Below are 16568 nucleotides of genomic sequence, written 5' to 3'. Positions count from 1 at the left end.
AAAATATAATAAGAAAGATATGATTCATGCATTCGAAATGTTTTGTAATTCTCATTTCCATTATCTGCTTCAGTATTGTTATATTGTTAACTAAAACTAATACTATTAAAAATCGTTTTCTGTTATTGAAATAAAATAAAATATTAAATGAAAAACTTACAAACTTGAATATAAATTAGAAATGTTGCCTTGGCAACAATCTGAAATAAGTTTAGGTTGAAGTACAAAAATGTAAACTTAAAATCTATATACTATATAGAAATATATTTTATAATTAATACAAAATAATGACAAAAGCACCTAACAGAATTTCTAAAACAAAATTAAAATTGAAATATAAAAATAAAAGCTAAATGAAACAACATGTTTTTACATTGCTTTAACTCATTAAGTTAAGCATATTTTCAACTTTTTTATGTTATAAAAGATTCAACTCATTTTAAGTCAGTTTAATGCAATTTAAGTTGAAATGACTTAAACATGATTGTACTTCAAATGTTTGAAAACAAAATTGGTATTTTTTCAGTGCAGTATCAGTATGTACACGTCAACAACTTACACATCACCATTATCTCAAATGATTAGCATTAGTGTAGAGGTGGGTTTTTTATCACTGATTTCATATTGTCATAAGATTCCATATCTTATCTTGTGTGGTTGTCAGAGCTTTAACCGCCATGGGGGGATAGGGATGGATTATGGACCAAAGCAGAACCTCAGAGGCCTGTCTGGGCCTCAAAAACTCATGCTGTGCCGCTCGAGACTTCCAATGATGTTTAGCTACATACATGGGTATCATATTGCTTCTTTCACCTCAGATAAACTCAAAAGGTTAATGATGATGATCACTGGTAATCTGCCAGTATCTTTATCAGCACCCTGATAAATCTGGTATATAAAGGTCCAAAATACTACGAGTAAGTAGCTCATTAACAGGATAAATAAAATGTTATACAGTAATAGATTATTATGTTGTCATTTAAGACGATTGTATTCTGGAGACATTTTACAGTAATAATAATAATAGGTTGTTTTAGAAAATGCTTTGTTTAAACAGATTTTTCTTGGGTGGCACAATTTGGGGAGTCTGGCCAAACAATAATTAATCTGAGGAACATTTACGGTTAGAGAGCGAGGAAATAATAATCATATAAAATATGCTAAACAGCCTAATTTAAAAAGAAGGAGTCAATAACTGAGGGTAGTTTCATAATAAGAGGTCTCATAGAGGCTGATTGGTTTGTTTCAAAGAACTCCGCCTAACTTTGCACTTTTATTGCGTCAACTCGACTCAGGCTCATGACTAGACAGCGATTAGATTGAGACTCCCACATACTGCACGCGGGTCACCGAGGGACAACAGAGATCAATAACAGGTCAGTTTCTATGTCAGCTGTCTGAGACAATAGGAAAATTAGTCTGACAAGAGTTTTGAGGGATGGAAAATAACATTTTTTTTCATCGGTGCGTTCAGTAGTAGATCTGTCAAAGAGCGAGCGCGAGCCTACGCTTACGTTTTGTTTCCAGTTGGCTAAAAGTTTTTTCACGCGCACTTAAACAAAAATAAATGTATTCATGACTAGGCTACAGTACGACAGTAAGTCTATTGTAAGATTAAAATCTTGTTAAGACGGTTTGTCAAGTCTATAGTTTCAGTCTCATCTAGCTGTCAGATTCCAATCCACACGGAATCAATGGCGCAACAATAAAATTTCTCAGGAAGTGGGTGAAAGTTTACGCCTTTTCCTCTATTCAACGCTCTTGATTTGTCATTACTACGGGATCTTAACGCCCACTTCTTTAAAATGTAGCAAAGATATGTTAACTTGCCAATGGAGTATGTTTTTTTCCGTTATCTGAGGATACCCTTCCGTTTTATAAGGGTCACAAAATTGATTTTTATATCCTATTATTATTCGGTTTCGATCATCTAAACTAAAGGGATGTTGAGAGGACACGGCTTTGAAGTCCTTCATTTCTCATTACAATAACTTACAAAAGATAATTATGTGAAAGTTCTCTTATAGGTTTAAAGAGAGACTTTATATAAATATAAATTGTTATATTATAAATATCCTAAAACATAAATGTATAGCCTACACATATTATGATATAAATGTATATGATTATACACATTTATATTATTATTTTACATTATAAATTGTCTTTCATCTTCTCTCTGGTCTCTTATCTGATATGATAAACCAAGTCCATCTATAATGGATCACGTAATTTGCACAGAAGTAGGCTATATGTAAACTCCTCATTTAATGTGACTCACCTAAGTAGGACATGATCAGTCTTGGTCCTGGAACAACATTAGAACCAACCAATCAGATTGTAGGGTTAGGATTAGATTTATAATTTTTATGTAGTTTATACATCTGTCACCATTTGCTTATCTGATTTTTTTCTGACCAGGCTGTGAGTTTTAATGGTGCCAGTGGCTTTGTGTTTCTGAGATGGATCTCTACTATCCATGATTATCAGTGAAGTAAATGGTTTTTAAAAAAAAATGTATTCCACATTTCCCACAGAATGGCAGATAATGGAAAGTCAGCAGAGAAGGACACAGAGGCATCACAGGCTACTCAGGAACAAGTGAGTCACGCGTTTCATGACCCTCACATACAGTTACACAACAGAAGTTTTCCAATCACACTCTCACGAAATACACGTTCATTCATATAAACCAAATTTCTAAGTCGGTCATGACACCATTCTTATATAAATTTTATTCAATGCATCAGTGAATAAATGTTTTTGATGAACAATTTGTTCTGTTATGTTTCATGAATGAGGCCCATTGTGCATCAAAAGTAGAGTAAATAGCAACGTTTTTTTCTTTTCATTTCATTGTTTCAGAGTGTGGTTTCCCGAATGAGCAACCTGCCGCTGGTGAGTTCAGCATGTGGTGCGGTGTATAATGCTTACAGCACTACTAAAGACAGCGTGCCACTCCTGAAAGGAGTAATGGAGGTGGCAGAGAGCGGGGTGCGAACACTAGGTGCCGCTGCTTCAACTGGTTCCAAACCCATATTTGACCGGCTGGAACCTCAGAGTGAGTTTCTTAAACCTAGATGCAGTTAGTAAAGTTACGGTAGTTTGTACACTGATGGTCAAAAGTTTGGAATAATTATGATTATTTATTTTTTTTAATGTTTTTGAAAGAAGTCTCTTATGTTCATCAATGCTGCATTTATTTGATGAAAAATATAGTAAAAACAGTAATAATGTGAAATATTATTACAATTTAAAATATCTGTTTTCTATTTGAATATAGAAATGTAATTTATTCCTGTGATGCAAAGCTTAACTTTAAGCATTATTACTCTTATTATTACATTATTAGTCTTCAGTGTCACATGATCCTCAAAAAACATCCTAATATGCTAATTTGGTGCTCAATACACATTTCAATGTTGAAAACGTTGCTGCTGCTTAATATTTTGTTATATCTTTTTTTTAATTGTAATTAATACTTTTATTCAAAAAGGATACATTAAATTGATTTAAATGACAGTAAAGACATTCATAATGTAAAAGTTTTCAGTTTCAAATAAATTCTGTTCTTTTGAACTTTCTATTCATCAAAGAATCCTGAAAAAATGTATCACAGTTTCCACAAAAATATTAAGCAGCAATTCACAATTTTACTGTTTTTAACTGTATTTTTATCAAATAAATTCAGTCTTAGTGAGCAGAAGAGACTTCTTTCAAAAACAATATCTTAATTATTTATTTATTATTATATCTTAATTATTGCAAACTTCTGTTTGCCAATGTATTACTTTTTTCCCCTGCTGGTTGAAATAACAGCAGTTGTTTTTTGTGTTCTTTCTCTTTTGCAGTTGCAGTGGTAAATGAATATGCCATGAAAGGCCTGGACAAGGTAGAAGAAAACCTTCCGATTTTACAACAACCAGCAGACAAGGTAAAGCCTAGACTGACTTATTCTACATTTGAATCGCTATATGAATCAACATTGTAAATATCTCCATGGCACTTAATATTCAACAATATTATTGATCTGAATGTACTGACGCTGTTGTATGAGAACTGAACTGAGCTGGACGATGACATCATTTTATTTAATTTTTTTGCAGTACTGCTTTATAGATGAAATGTTGATGAATAGATGAACTAATTTAATAATTGATGATCTTTACTATGGATATAAATCAACACTAAACTGACTTCAGCTGAACAACAGCTGAAATGCATCATTTTTCCTGTTTATTACTGTAAAGCTGCTTTGAAACAATCTGTATTGTATAAAGCGGTGTATAAATAAAGGTGACTTGACTTGACTTGCAGCTGGTCTCCGACACAGTGGGCATGATGTACCAGTCGGTAACAGGAGCAAAGGATGCTGTGGTGGGGGCCGTGCTGGGAGGTGTGGAAAAGACACGTATGGCTGTGACCGGAGGGATAAACACTGTCATGGGGAGCCGTATGGGCCAGATGGTCAGTAATGGTGTAGATAAGGCCCTTACTCACTCTGAAGACTGGGTGGATCAGAACCTTCCACTTAGTGAAAAGGAGCTTGGTAAGTGAAGTTGCACTTCAGACACAGTAATTTAATTATTATTAAGAAATTACTTTGAAAATGAGAAAAGGTAAAAAAAGGTTAAAGGTAAAAATGTTCTCAGTTAGCCTTCTGTTTGAATTACAGTACATTATCACAAAGAAGGGCAAAGAGCATATTCTTGGAGGACAGACTTTTTTGTTTCAGTTCTGGCAAGAGCTAATGAGCAATAGGGAATGCAGCTTTAAGAAAACATTTCACTTTCAAGTCCTGCTATTGCATTATTACCTAGAAATTAAAGTTTTTAATACAATGAAAATATGTATGATTTTCTTTCATATACTGTATATTTATTTTTCTATTTATATTTACTAAAATATATACAGTATATTTAAAAGTAAAAAATATAATACTTTTATTCAGCAAGCATGCATTACATTGATCAAAAGTGGCAGTAAAGACTTTTACATTAAAAAAAAATCTAATTCTCAAATAAAAATTATTTTGAACTTTCAATTAATTGAAGAAATATGGTTTCCACAAAAAAATATTAAGCAGCGACATTGATAATAATGACAATGCGATAATAATAAGACGTGTTTCTTGAGCAGCAAATTAGCATATAGGAATGATTTCTGAAGGATCATGTGACACTGAAGACTGGCAGCTGAAAACTCAGCTTTGCCATCACAGAAATAAATGACATAAAAAGGAAATCCATAACATTTAAATACACTGAAATAGAATGGTTATTTTAATAATATTTCACTGCATTACTCTTTTTGCTCTGTGTTTGATCAAATAAATACAGCCTTGGTGAGCCTAAAATACTTAAAAAACTAGGGCTGTCAAAAGATTAATCGCGATTAATCGTATCCAAAATAAAAGTTTGTGTTTAAATAATATATGTGTGTGTACTGTGTAATAATTAAATTTGTATATATAAACACACACACATGCTTGTATATATTTAAGAAAAATGTGTCATTTATATATAAAAAAAATTATATTTATATATAATATAAATTATATATAAATATATACAGTATATGTATGCAAATATTTCTTAAATATATACATGCATGTGTGTGTATTTATATATACAAAATAATTATACACAGTACACACACATATATTATGTAAACACAAACTTTTATTTTGGATGCGATTAATCGCGATTAATCTTTTGACAGCCCTATAAAAAACATAAATAAATCTTACTGGCCCAAAACTTTGACTATATTTGTATGAATGAAAGGTGTTGACATCAGTGTTGTGTGTTCTGCCTCCAGCTGCACTGGCTGAACCAAGGCCAGGTGAGGAGGAAGGATTCATGGTAACTAGTAGCCCCAGCTACTTCGTCCGCCTGGGTAAGCTGTCTGCCAAAGTTCGGGAGAGGGCGCTTGAGCAGTCTCTGCTTAGGGCCCGCAAGGCCAGAGACACTACCCATGCCACTGTGACTCAAATGACCGGCACTTTGGACCTGCTGGAAAGTACCCGGGCTACTTTGGCCAGTGCCAGCCAGCAGCTAGGAGGCGCTCCGGAGCAGTTACTTCAGAGATGGAAAGAATGGAAGGAAGGGCAGCCCAAAGAACTACAGGAAAAATTGACAGAAGGGACTGAGGTGGATGCAGCAAAAGGCAAGGGAGAGGTACAGATGCACATTGTATTTGTTGTTTTTGGATGTATTTTACTTACAATCGAACACAAAATATGAATATATATAGATCTTACTCAAGACTATCAGACACATATTCAGTGTGCATATGTGGATATCTCCCCATAGGAGCTGGAGTGGAGAACCCTGTCCATGGTACAGGGTTTGAGTGATCAGCTAAAGGTAGCATGTTCAGGTGTTGTGTCCAGCGTACAGGGTCTCCCAGGCACTGTGCAGGAACAACTTCTGAATGCTCGACATACAGCCGAAGAACTCCAGGCATCTCTGAGCAGCACCAGGACACTCACACCCATTCTCTTACAGCAGACGCGTCAGCAGATAGGCCAGGTACAGTCAGCTTGAGTCGAGTGTATGCAATTTTGTACATCAGTTGTCGTGCTCTATTCTGTTTTAATCTGTTATAAAATGTTTGCAGAATTTAGACAGTGTTCATCAATTTCCATCTTTTAACAGGTACGACAATCTTTGGATGGAGTCGTGGAGTACCTTCTCAATAACACTCCTCTCAATTGGCTGGTTGGGCCTTTTGCACCTCAGATAACAGAGAAAGGCGATTGAAAATGCCCCATAATCTAATGAAATAGGTTAATATATGCTGCAAATTGTTGAATGTTGTAACCATTTCCATTTCAGAATTGTAACTAGTGTTATAGAGTCATTAGACTCATACTACATTTTTAAAATGACAGTATAATGAACATAAAATTGCAAAATATAATTTTAGCAATGTCAGTATTTTAAACCAAGCATTAAAACCACTGCCGTATAGCATTCAAACCTTTCGTACTTATCAAATACTGAATACATCGTACTTTCTAAATAAGAGCAAGCCATATAGTCCCTGGTTTTGTAATTCATGATGTTTATGTCATAACTTCTGCAAAAGAGATCTGTTGATTGTTGTCTGTTGAAAATCAATCGATCAATGAAATAAAATACTTTTGTGAAAGAAATTATTTCTATTTCTTCCATTTGTTTTTGCTTTCTGAGCACAAATGAAGGATTCTATGGAGAGGTAATATATAATATGTAAGCATTTCAGCATATTTAGGGTCATGTTTATGCAAAATCACAGATGCAAGTGCTATTACTTGCCTCTGGTGCCATCTCAAAGAGGCACAAAATCACTTTCACAGACCTTCACCTGGACTGTTCCCTGCTGGTGGAATGAACCCGAGCTGCTGAGTCCATAGAACGACTGAAGACGCATCTTTTCGGCAACACTTGATCCATTAATACTAACACAGTCTTTGCTTTTCTCTTCTACTCTGTATCTATAAAAAAATGTATACTGCGTTAAACTAAACTGGGAAGGGTCTTAGCACTTGCATATTGTTGTCCTTGTTAGTTTAATTAAGTCACTTTGGATAAAAGCGTCTGCTAAACGATTAAATGTAAATATATCAGAATTTTAAACCATGTTATGATTTCTGTTCAGAAAATGTATGTAAAACAGTGAGTAATTAATTAGATAATGACTCATTTTCATGTTTAAAAATAACAATCTAGATAACATGTCTCATTGTACTGCATTTAATCAACTGAAAGTATGGAGATATAAGTTAAATTTGTTATTCACTTGTGGGTGTTGGCTTAAACAAAAGGACTGGAACCAGCAAAAATAGAATAATGCATACTGTTAATATACTATACTGTATATTGCATTAACATGTGGTTGCAATGAATGAAAGAAGCTGAAGTAGGAAGCTTTGACACCGAAATTGAAAATGAAAGCATACACGTAAATTGAACATGACCATTTTGCACTCCCTATTCCCTAAGACATCTGTAACTTTTTCCTCCAAAACTATTCAAACAAACGTTGTCTCAAAACAAGCATTTAAATACATTAATACACTGCTTGGAAGCATTTGTTGGTGTGTGGACTAGGGGGAAGTGTGACGATGAGGTTTCGATGCGCTTCGGGTGACGTCACACCCGTTGTTTCAGATGACGTTGAGAGAAGCAGGCCGCACGCGCATAGCAGGAACCTACTCTGTCAGATTTCTGGGGATCAAGGTCGTCGATTTCTCCTCAGTCACACGGAAATACGGGTAAATATTCGAGCTAACGGAGGTTTTAAGCCACCGCAAGTGTTCGTGGGACGGTCTCGAGGTCCCAGCTGTCCGATTTCTGTGCGTGCCATCACGTCGGCTAGCCATTAGCAGAGCTAGCGCGTTAGCCTGGCTAGTTGAATATCACAAACAAATCGACTTTCATCTATTCAGCAATTTCAACACGGCAATCTGTACGTAATGATAAATAATTTGAAGGGTTGTATTTGCTTTCGATGTTACTTTGACGTTGACAACACCTCGGTTTGTTGTTTGTCGCCATACTAGGGTCAAAGACGAAATGTTTTTCTAATTGCGGAGACGCTCTCAGCTGATTTTTACTGGACATGCTCCAAAATAACCTAATTTATTCCAGTTTATTTGGTAATCTGTCATCCATATTGTTACGGTAAACTTCTATTTTTCCATATTAAACACTTATTGCTGTATTTTATATGTATTGAAGCGCAACTGTTGCCAGATTGTTAATCGTCGTTTGATCTGCAGGCTGTTAAGGTTTCTGTAACCTGGATCATTCGTTTGCTTGTTTGAGAAACAAAAAGCGAACAAAGAAACTATTGTTTTCATGCAGCATATTGTCAGCATCTAGCAGGGTCACAAACAAATAAATCAAAGGGGTTTAATAATTTGGGTTTTCACTCTAATGGGAGTCCAGCAACATTGAACAGTTCTTCAAGTTTAATTTAAAAACTTTGTCTCTCTATTTTATCTTCATATCTAGTTTATATACGTCGTTTGTTTAATATATGGTGGCACTGTACAAATCAAGAGTAAATTAACAAAATATGAATATATATATATATGTTTTCTTCAAAACCTTTCAGCAAAGTCAAGGGTAGAGCACAAAGGATGATGTCCAATTCGATGCGTTTAGTTTAGTTTATTTGTCTGATGTGTGTTGTGATAGCAGTTATGCATTTTTAGTTCTAAATATATTTAATAAATGTATTTTATCACTTTATTTTAAAGTGTCCATGTTATACCTTACATTTACTCTATATTGCTAAAAAAGGTAAACCAAACCCTAACACTTAGTACATGTTAATTAATATTACTCAGTATGTATTTGTGTAATTACACTGTAACCAGGACACCTTAAAAAGTGTAACCAAGTAAGAAAGAAAAAAAAAAAAATCTGTCATTGTTTACTTGGCCTCATGTCATTACATTATGCTATTTTTTCCCTCATGGAACACAAAAATAGTTTTTAAAGAATATTTGCCATACAACAAGTTCATAGTGACTATATGCTGTCGAGCCCCAAAAAGAACAAAAATGCCCCATGAAAGTCCAATATATGGCTGGTATTATATTCTATATACTAATATACAAAGTTAAGTGGCTTGAAAAATAGCATTCTAGTTACATTATTGTTATGATGCTTTATATATTTTTTTGGAACTTGTTAGCCAATGGATACACGGATCTATGTTTATTTTATTTTTGTGTTTCATAAAAATGTCAGGAATGATATCATGGAGAGTAAAATATTGACAATTTTAATTTTTAGATACTATTTCCTTTAATGTAAGGTCTTTTAGCCACTAATGCTAAATTATGCTGATGAAATGCTAATTATTCAACCCCATCTTTAGGATCGCCATCTCCCGTCCCCCTCACCCCCCTTCTCAAACAGCATGGCTCAGGAGACAAATCAGACGCAGGTGCCAATGCTTTGCACTATGGGATGCGGTTTCTATGGTAACCCTCGCACCAATGGAATGTGCTCTGTCTGCTACAAGGAACATCTGCAGAGACAACAAGGTGGGGGGCGAAACAGTCCCCCAGGTGAGAAAGGTAAATCAGTCTTTCAGTGTCAAATGCACCTATTGCATTCAGAACCTAATTTGTTCACTTAGTTTTGAAGTTAAGAAGAGTTTATGTTTAGCTCCTTGTCTGTCTCTTCCAGCGGCCACATCTCCTGTAGGTTCCCCAGGTGCGTCTGCAGTAACAGTGGAGTCCACCCCTGTACCCCCTACGGAAGCCGTTACCCCGCCTGAAGAACGCACGTCTAGGTAATAAGGTCTTTATAAATCTGAGGCCGATCGTGCTTGAATTGGTTCAAACTGCAAGTGCAGAAACGGTCTGTAGCTCATTGGTAATCTCCTAATGAGCACAAGCTGCTTATGATGGTATAGGAAGGAATTATAACAAATAACTCGTGTATTTGGTTGGATTGTGTTTATGCAGTAGTTCGACCAGCCCAGTGACCCAGCAGATGACTGCTATGAGCATCTCCCAGGACACGCCAACCAATGATTCAGACAGAGCAGAAGTGGAAGAGGAAGAGGAGGAGGGATCGTCTAAAAGCACAGGTCTGCTGTGTTTTCACGGCTGTGTTTAATTTAGTAAATATACTTTCATTTTAGAAGCATATTCTTTGGTTATTTGAACCGTTCTGCTGCTTACACTGAAAAGCATTTTTTGATTTCATATTATTATTATTATTATTATATATTTTAAATAATGTTATATTGTAAGCACACAATTTTATTTAATTTTAGTCCAAAAAAAGACAATCAACATATATTTTGATCATTAACAGTTTTTGTTTCAAAAATCTGTTTTTTATTTTTTATTAATTCTGATAGATTTAACCTTGGTCATATTTAGTCAATTATGAAAGACCAGAGTAATCTAGAAAGAAGAAATAAACCTTGGAAAACTTGAACATCCATATCCAAACTAAACCCCTGCTTTCAATTCTCTTTATGGAAGACATGAATACTGATGAATCATTAAATCATTGATTTGAGTATCATGTAGCTTCAGAAGACAGGAAGTTTATGTGTTTTAGAAATTATCTATCAAAGGCTGGCCATGTGTTTAACAGGGCCAGTAGGGGAGGCTGCACAGACTTCATCAGATGGAGATCAGACCCCTGACAAGAACAAAAAGAAGAATCGATGCTTCACTTGTAGGAAAAAAGTTGGCCTCACGGGTAAGAGCCAAGGGAAGCGCTTTTTGTTCTTGAATGAGGGCTGGGCTGCGCTTATCTTTGAGCAGACTTCAAAACTTTACAAAATATAGCTTTAATGCAAAGCTGCTCTTTTTTGTTGTTGTTGATTACTGCAAAGCTGCTCATTTTCCTTTTTTGTTGAAAGAATCAGCAGATAGTCTCCTAGTTTTATTATTCTAGCAGTCTAATTCCCATTACCTAAGTTCATATATATAAACATTTGCATCCAACATGCTGGTTTGGTTCATAGTATATTTTAATATGTTGAATATATTAATATACTAATGTTATAAGTTTGGGGTCAGCAAGATTTTTAAAAAACAAATTAATTCTCTTTTTCAGCAAGGATGCATTAAAGTGACAGTAAAGATTTTACGTTTTTACTAAAGATTTCTATTTCAAATAAAATGCTGCTCTTTGAACTTTCTATTCATTAATGAATCCTGAAAAAATGGATCAGTTTACACAAAAATATAATGTAGCACAACTGTTTTCAGCATTGATAATTATAATAAATGTTTCTTGAGCACCAAATCAGCATATTTGAATGATTTCTGAAGGATCATGGAAGGAAACTGAAGACTGGAGTGTTGGAAAATTAAGCTTTGGCATCACTGATATATGTAAATTACATTTTAAAAATATAAAAATATAAGTTGAATTGTAATATTTCACTATATTTAGTTTATTTGTCCTAGTTTGAATCTGTATTCAGACAGCATACTGCAGGTTAGTGCTGCATTTCACATGGTCCTGCTGGTATCCTGCCCTTTCTTGAGAGAAATCACTGCTAAACTTTTTCACCCAGCAGGGTCACATGACCGACTGAATCCACTCGCTTTTGTGTCTGTCTATAGGCTTTGACTGTCGCTGCGGTAACCTGTTTTGCGCCATCCACCGTTATTCTGACAAACATGACTGTCCCTACGACTACCGAGGAGCCGCTGCCGCCCGCATCCGCAAGGAGAACCCCATTGTGGTAGCTGAGAAGATTCAGAAATTATGAGGACTGATGGCTAAACGAGCAAAAAATGTTTGACCTGCAAGTTTTGGAACCATGGCGCTGAATAACACCATTCTAAAATGGGTTCATTTCTTCATTGTAGGATAAGGTGGGTGGGGTTGTAGGGTACAGCCTCTGCTTGGCCACTCCCTAAACTATCATCTCCCTGTCTCTCCCGGAAGGACGGTGTAGAGGTGTGTGTGTGTGTGTGTGTGTGTGTGAATGCGTGACATGTTGAGAAATATGTGCGTGTGTTTGTTTCTTTTATTATTTTCTTTTCTAGAGAGCCAGGGAGAAGAGGGATTGGTTGTCAGGTGGGCATCCATGTGAACTGGGGGGAGGGTGGACTCTTTAGTTTTTACCCTGGCATTGATTTTTGTTAGGATATTAACATTATTTTTTTATAGGAGCCCTGAGATGTGGGTTCAGGAATCATTGGAAGAGGTGGGTGGGGGCGTCATTGAGAGGGAATTTCTGTGATATTGCAAAACATTGCTGAAGAAGAATATAGATTTTAATGACTACTCCCACATTTACCCATGTAAAATTCTTTTTCTGTGTTATTCTTTTTTCTTCATTCTGGTTAATTATCCCAACATGTCAAATCCCAGCCTGTGCATTTAAAAAATATTTCTCTTTTATATATTGACTTATCATGCTAATGTTGGGTGCATGAATAGTTATTGGATGGGGTTTGAAGGGGGGAGGGTGGGGTATAGCAAGAGCCTTGACATAAGCGAGTGACTGAGTTTTATTTTCTTTCCTTTTCTGTTTTAATGAGTGTATGGCATCAGAAGATCTATATTAATATATTGTACGTAGCTTGAATTGTGTGATTGCATTCTATTTATTTTGTATTATCATTTGGTTGGTTGATACTGGAGGATTGGAAGCATGTGTCCAAAAAAACAACAACCTAAAACCCATTTGTAGGAAACAATATTTAAACATTTTGCTCCATTTACATATGCATTTTCATGAAATATAGGTCCTGATGGGGTAGAGTCACACTAGATTGGGCTGAAAAAACTCTTGCTTTTCAGAATCAAAGCACAAGAACGTTCAGTTTCTTCGCACAAACACAAAAAAAGTGCAGTTAGCGTAGGATCCTTGGTGCTGTACGGAACCTAGCAGGCCTGTTGTTGCTAATGCACGCCAGCGATTAACTATTATGACCTTTTACCTCAGAGTCACAGAGCTTTGAGAGCAAGGTATTTGTTAACCACCAGCAGACCATTGAATGATGCTAATGGAACCGGCTAGTAATATGTTTATTAGGTGACGCCTTTCCAGTTCCAAGACATGTATTTACAATTAATACCGCTGTGCTTATGATATCAGTGGAAAATATACACACTTCTCCTAACAGATAAACGTTGCATGCTCACACAGATATTAGGCCAAATGCAGTGTTTGCTAAAGCCACATTTTACATTGCTACTACAAGAATGTAAAACGAAACAGTGTCCCGTTGCACGGGCGAACGGAGCCTGCTATCCAAACGAACGGGTTTCTTCTATTATCTAATGTAAATATTATATGGCTACCATTCTAAATAGAATGTTTAAGGTTTTAGAAAGAAGGTTCAGAAGGGAAAAAACATCCGTTTCGTGTGTATGTAGTGTTTATTAACTATCCATAGGTAAGGAGAAAGATGCAATGCGGTGTTCTCTGTCATCCTTTGAGTGAATCTTGTATCTTTGTGCTGGTTGTGTGTTTTTAATTACTACTTTGTTGTTGTAAAAGGGCTGAAACAACCATTTTGTATTTATCCTTAATGTTGTCCAGCTATCTTCCCCTGTGATGTCTATGGATGTGCACATTTTTCCATGATTCATATACAACCCCTTGATTTCAAGACTTGTTGAAAGCAACTTGGTGGATGTAACCGATTTGAAGTCCTGGTAATGACCTTGCTGCTTTATTAAGGAAATAACCTGAGCTTTAATTAGCACCGTCTGCGATTGCAGCATTATCCTCAGTGGGGCTGCCAGCTCAAGAGGGCTTTTGTGCAAGGCAGGTGTCGGTGGCTCGGAGTATTCACGCCATGCTTGGCTGAGCCGGCATCCTGACAGCCTTTTAATGAGGGTTGGGATCTCACTCTTTCTGTCTGCACCATTTGCTTGAGGATAATCCTACCTTTCTAGGGTTTTAAGTGTAGGCATACAGAAAGGCGGTGAGTGGAAATTCTGGACTTTCTAGTGAGATTGTTGTAGTGTGTGTGGTGGGCACAAAACTGTGAATGTAGTCAACCGCTTGACTATGAAGCTTCAGTGGGTTGAAAGCCAGTTGGTCACCTCTAATGTTGCCTTCAGTGTCTTATCAGATCATTGGCACTATATGCCAGTGCATTATCCCTTCTATGCTAGCAATGATTAACTGTCCTCATTGCATGTTATTGAGCAAAATAGTGAAGTGACGCAATTAAAGAAGAATGCTTTGATTTTTGGTGAAGGTGTTGAGACTTAATTTTCTCCCTGTAGTTCATCAGAACATTCGGATGGGTGACGCGAGTTTCAGCTCAGGCGTTTCGGCAGCACATTAACCAGCATTCATGGGTTAATTTAGCAGCGTGCCCAGTCCCCCAGAGACACCACCAGATACCTTTGTTTTCTTTTGAAATTTAGGATTGTATGATGTGTATGAGTAAGTATAAAACCAATAAAATCACAAAGTTTATTTTAAAATTACACAGTGTTTTGTGTGTTTTGTTGTGCGAATACTTTTCCAGAACATCTAAAGCAGCGGTTCTCAACCAGATGGGGCTCGGCAAACTTCCAAAGGTCCTCAATAAGTCTTTTATTAACAATTAAAATGCTTAAACTAAAAGGTAATGGTGTACAAAACAGGTTTTAGAGGTACATATCAGCATAGATAGGACAACCTTTGATTGTTGTCTTGGATAAAGGGGGACTTAGAGTCAAAACAGGGTTAATAACCACTGATCTACACTGTTAAAATCAAAGGTTCCAAAAGGGGTGTTTTTGTAGATGCAATAGACCTTATTCACAGCAGCGCCATCTCTGATTTTTAATGAGAGTGAAAGCGAGGCTGAGGTATAGACGTACATCCCTGCAGTGGGTTGTACTGTGATTTAATGTGTTTTTGGATTGTTCTGCTGACAAAACACTGCAAAAATATATTTCCAAGAGATTTCAGTTGACAAAAAATTAGCTGTGGAAAATTGTAAGAAGATCTAGAAGCTTCATACAGCTTTTTACAGCGGATGCCATTTAAAACACGGTAAGTCTATCCCTCACAGCCTTGCTTTCATACCTGTCATGGCGCTGCTCTGAATAAGGTCTATAGAAGAGCTATTTTAGGTTCCCTTTGGGACCCTTTCTTTTCTTAGAGCGAGAGAGAGAAAAGAAAAAAAGATTGTTTCAATAATCTGAAGACCCTTTTCTCACTATAAGGAACCTTCTGTGCAATGGAAATGTTTCATGGGTGTTAAAGGTTCTTCAACCATCAATGCCAAGAAGAAACATTTATTTTCAAGAGTGTAGTGCATCTGTTTTGCTGAAAATATACTTGAAGTGAATCTAACTGTTGTACCTTTGCACAAACAGCCCACATGACTCATCATACTCATGGGAAACTTGGAAATGGTTGACTCCAGGAAGTGGTGTAGGTAATTACTGATCACCCACCCAACTTAAGCTGAACATCTCTTAGCCCGCCTCTGACATTTCTTCAAGCAGAATGTCCTTTCATGCTGTGATATTAATTGAGTAAACGGTGAAGATGTCCTGTGTCTGCATATGAATTACCCTGTATTATTATTATTATGGCTACTGTCAATGTGCACTTGTGGTTTAAAAGGGTTAACATTTGTCTGTTAGATTTAATGTTACCACATAAATCCATTGTATTAATTTGGTTGAGACAAATTATAGACGGCTATGGATAGCCTATACATAGCCTACTTTAAACTTTTATTTTTGTCAAGACAGTAGTATCTTTTTTTAACATGTATCATGTTTTTCTTAAGTTTAATATATTTTAGTCTATAACACTTAATTTGTGGTCGTTGTCTTAAGAATAATCAGTGTATTGTGTGACTTGTAATTAAATGGTTTAGTATAGAATACAAATAGGCTATACAACTTTATTTAAATGGAAAAAATTTCATCAGCTGTTTATAGCAGATTTTACAAAGCTACGACAGCAGATCTGACAGAAGTTCCTTGGAAACTCCTCCCGCTATGTCATGTGACATGTCAGCGTAATTTCCGGATGCGATACAGTAAAGAGCAAAGACGTTTTAACAGGAGGCACATCGTCCACTCTGCATGTTTTCCACGCTAAAGGAGCGTCGAGTCACG

General features: G+C 36.1%; 2 protein-coding genes across 2 annotated transcripts; both read left to right on the top strand.

Moving 5' to 3' along the window:
* Positions 1 to 1267: 1267 nt before the first annotated feature.
* Positions 1268 to 7152, top strand: plin3 (perilipin 3). Its single transcript, XM_081348286.1, has 8 exons — positions 1268 to 1376; positions 2538 to 2601; positions 2866 to 3061; positions 3852 to 3934; positions 4318 to 4549; positions 5821 to 6179; positions 6315 to 6533; positions 6660 to 7152. The coding sequence occupies exons 2-8, from the start codon at positions 2539 to 2541 to the stop codon at positions 6762 to 6764; spliced, it is 1257 nt and encodes a 418-aa protein (XP_081204412.1). The 5' UTR covers positions 1268 to 1376; position 2538; the 3' UTR covers positions 6765 to 7152.
* A 926-nt stretch (positions 7153 to 8078) lies between these two features.
* LOC308680899 (AN1-type zinc finger protein 5) lies at positions 8079 to 14933 on the top strand. The gene is made up of 6 exons (XM_081349346.1): positions 8079 to 8260; positions 9877 to 10078; positions 10191 to 10296; positions 10472 to 10596; positions 11115 to 11222; positions 12098 to 14933. Exons 1-6 carry the CDS (start codon positions 8111 to 8113, stop codon positions 12244 to 12246), a joined length of 840 nt encoding a protein of 279 aa, XP_081205472.1. The 5' UTR covers positions 8079 to 8110; the 3' UTR covers positions 12247 to 14933.
* Positions 14934 to 16568: the final 1635 nt, after the last annotated feature.

This window comes from Scardinius erythrophthalmus (assembly GCF_964197995.2).
Source record: "Scardinius erythrophthalmus genome assembly, chromosome: 20".
NCBI lineage: Eukaryota > Metazoa > Chordata > Actinopteri > Cypriniformes > Leuciscidae > Scardinius > Scardinius erythrophthalmus.
The sequence above is the reverse complement of the archived record's forward strand: the minus strand, read 5'-3'. Positions and strand labels throughout refer to the sequence as shown.

What these genes read in the sequence shown, in the direction of transcription:
- LOC308680899 (XM_081349346.1), top strand. Translation starts at nt 8,111, where the DNA reads ATGAGGTTTCGATGCGCTTCGGGTGACGTCACACCCGTTGTTTCAGAT. An exon ending in TCAGTCACACGGAAATACGG is followed by an intron (nt 8,261 to 9,876) that starts GTAAATATTCGA and finishes CCCCATCTTTAG; the next exon opens with GATCGCCATCTCCCGTCCCC. An exon ending in GGGATCGTCTAAAAGCACAG is followed by an intron (nt 10,597 to 11,114) that starts GTCTGCTGTGTT and finishes TGTGTTTAACAG; the next exon opens with GGCCAGTAGGGGAGGCTGCA.
- plin3 (XM_081348286.1), top strand. Translation starts at nt 2,539, where the DNA reads ATGGCAGATAATGGAAAGTCAGCAGAGAAGGACACAGAGGCATCACAG. An exon ending in ACTTAGTGAAAAGGAGCTTG is followed by an intron (nt 4,550 to 5,820) that starts GTAAGTGAAGTT and finishes TTCTGCCTCCAG; the next exon opens with CTGCACTGGCTGAACCAAGG. An exon ending in CGCGTCAGCAGATAGGCCAG is followed by an intron (nt 6,534 to 6,659) that starts GTACAGTCAGCT and finishes ATCTTTTAACAG; the next exon opens with GTACGACAATCTTTGGATGG.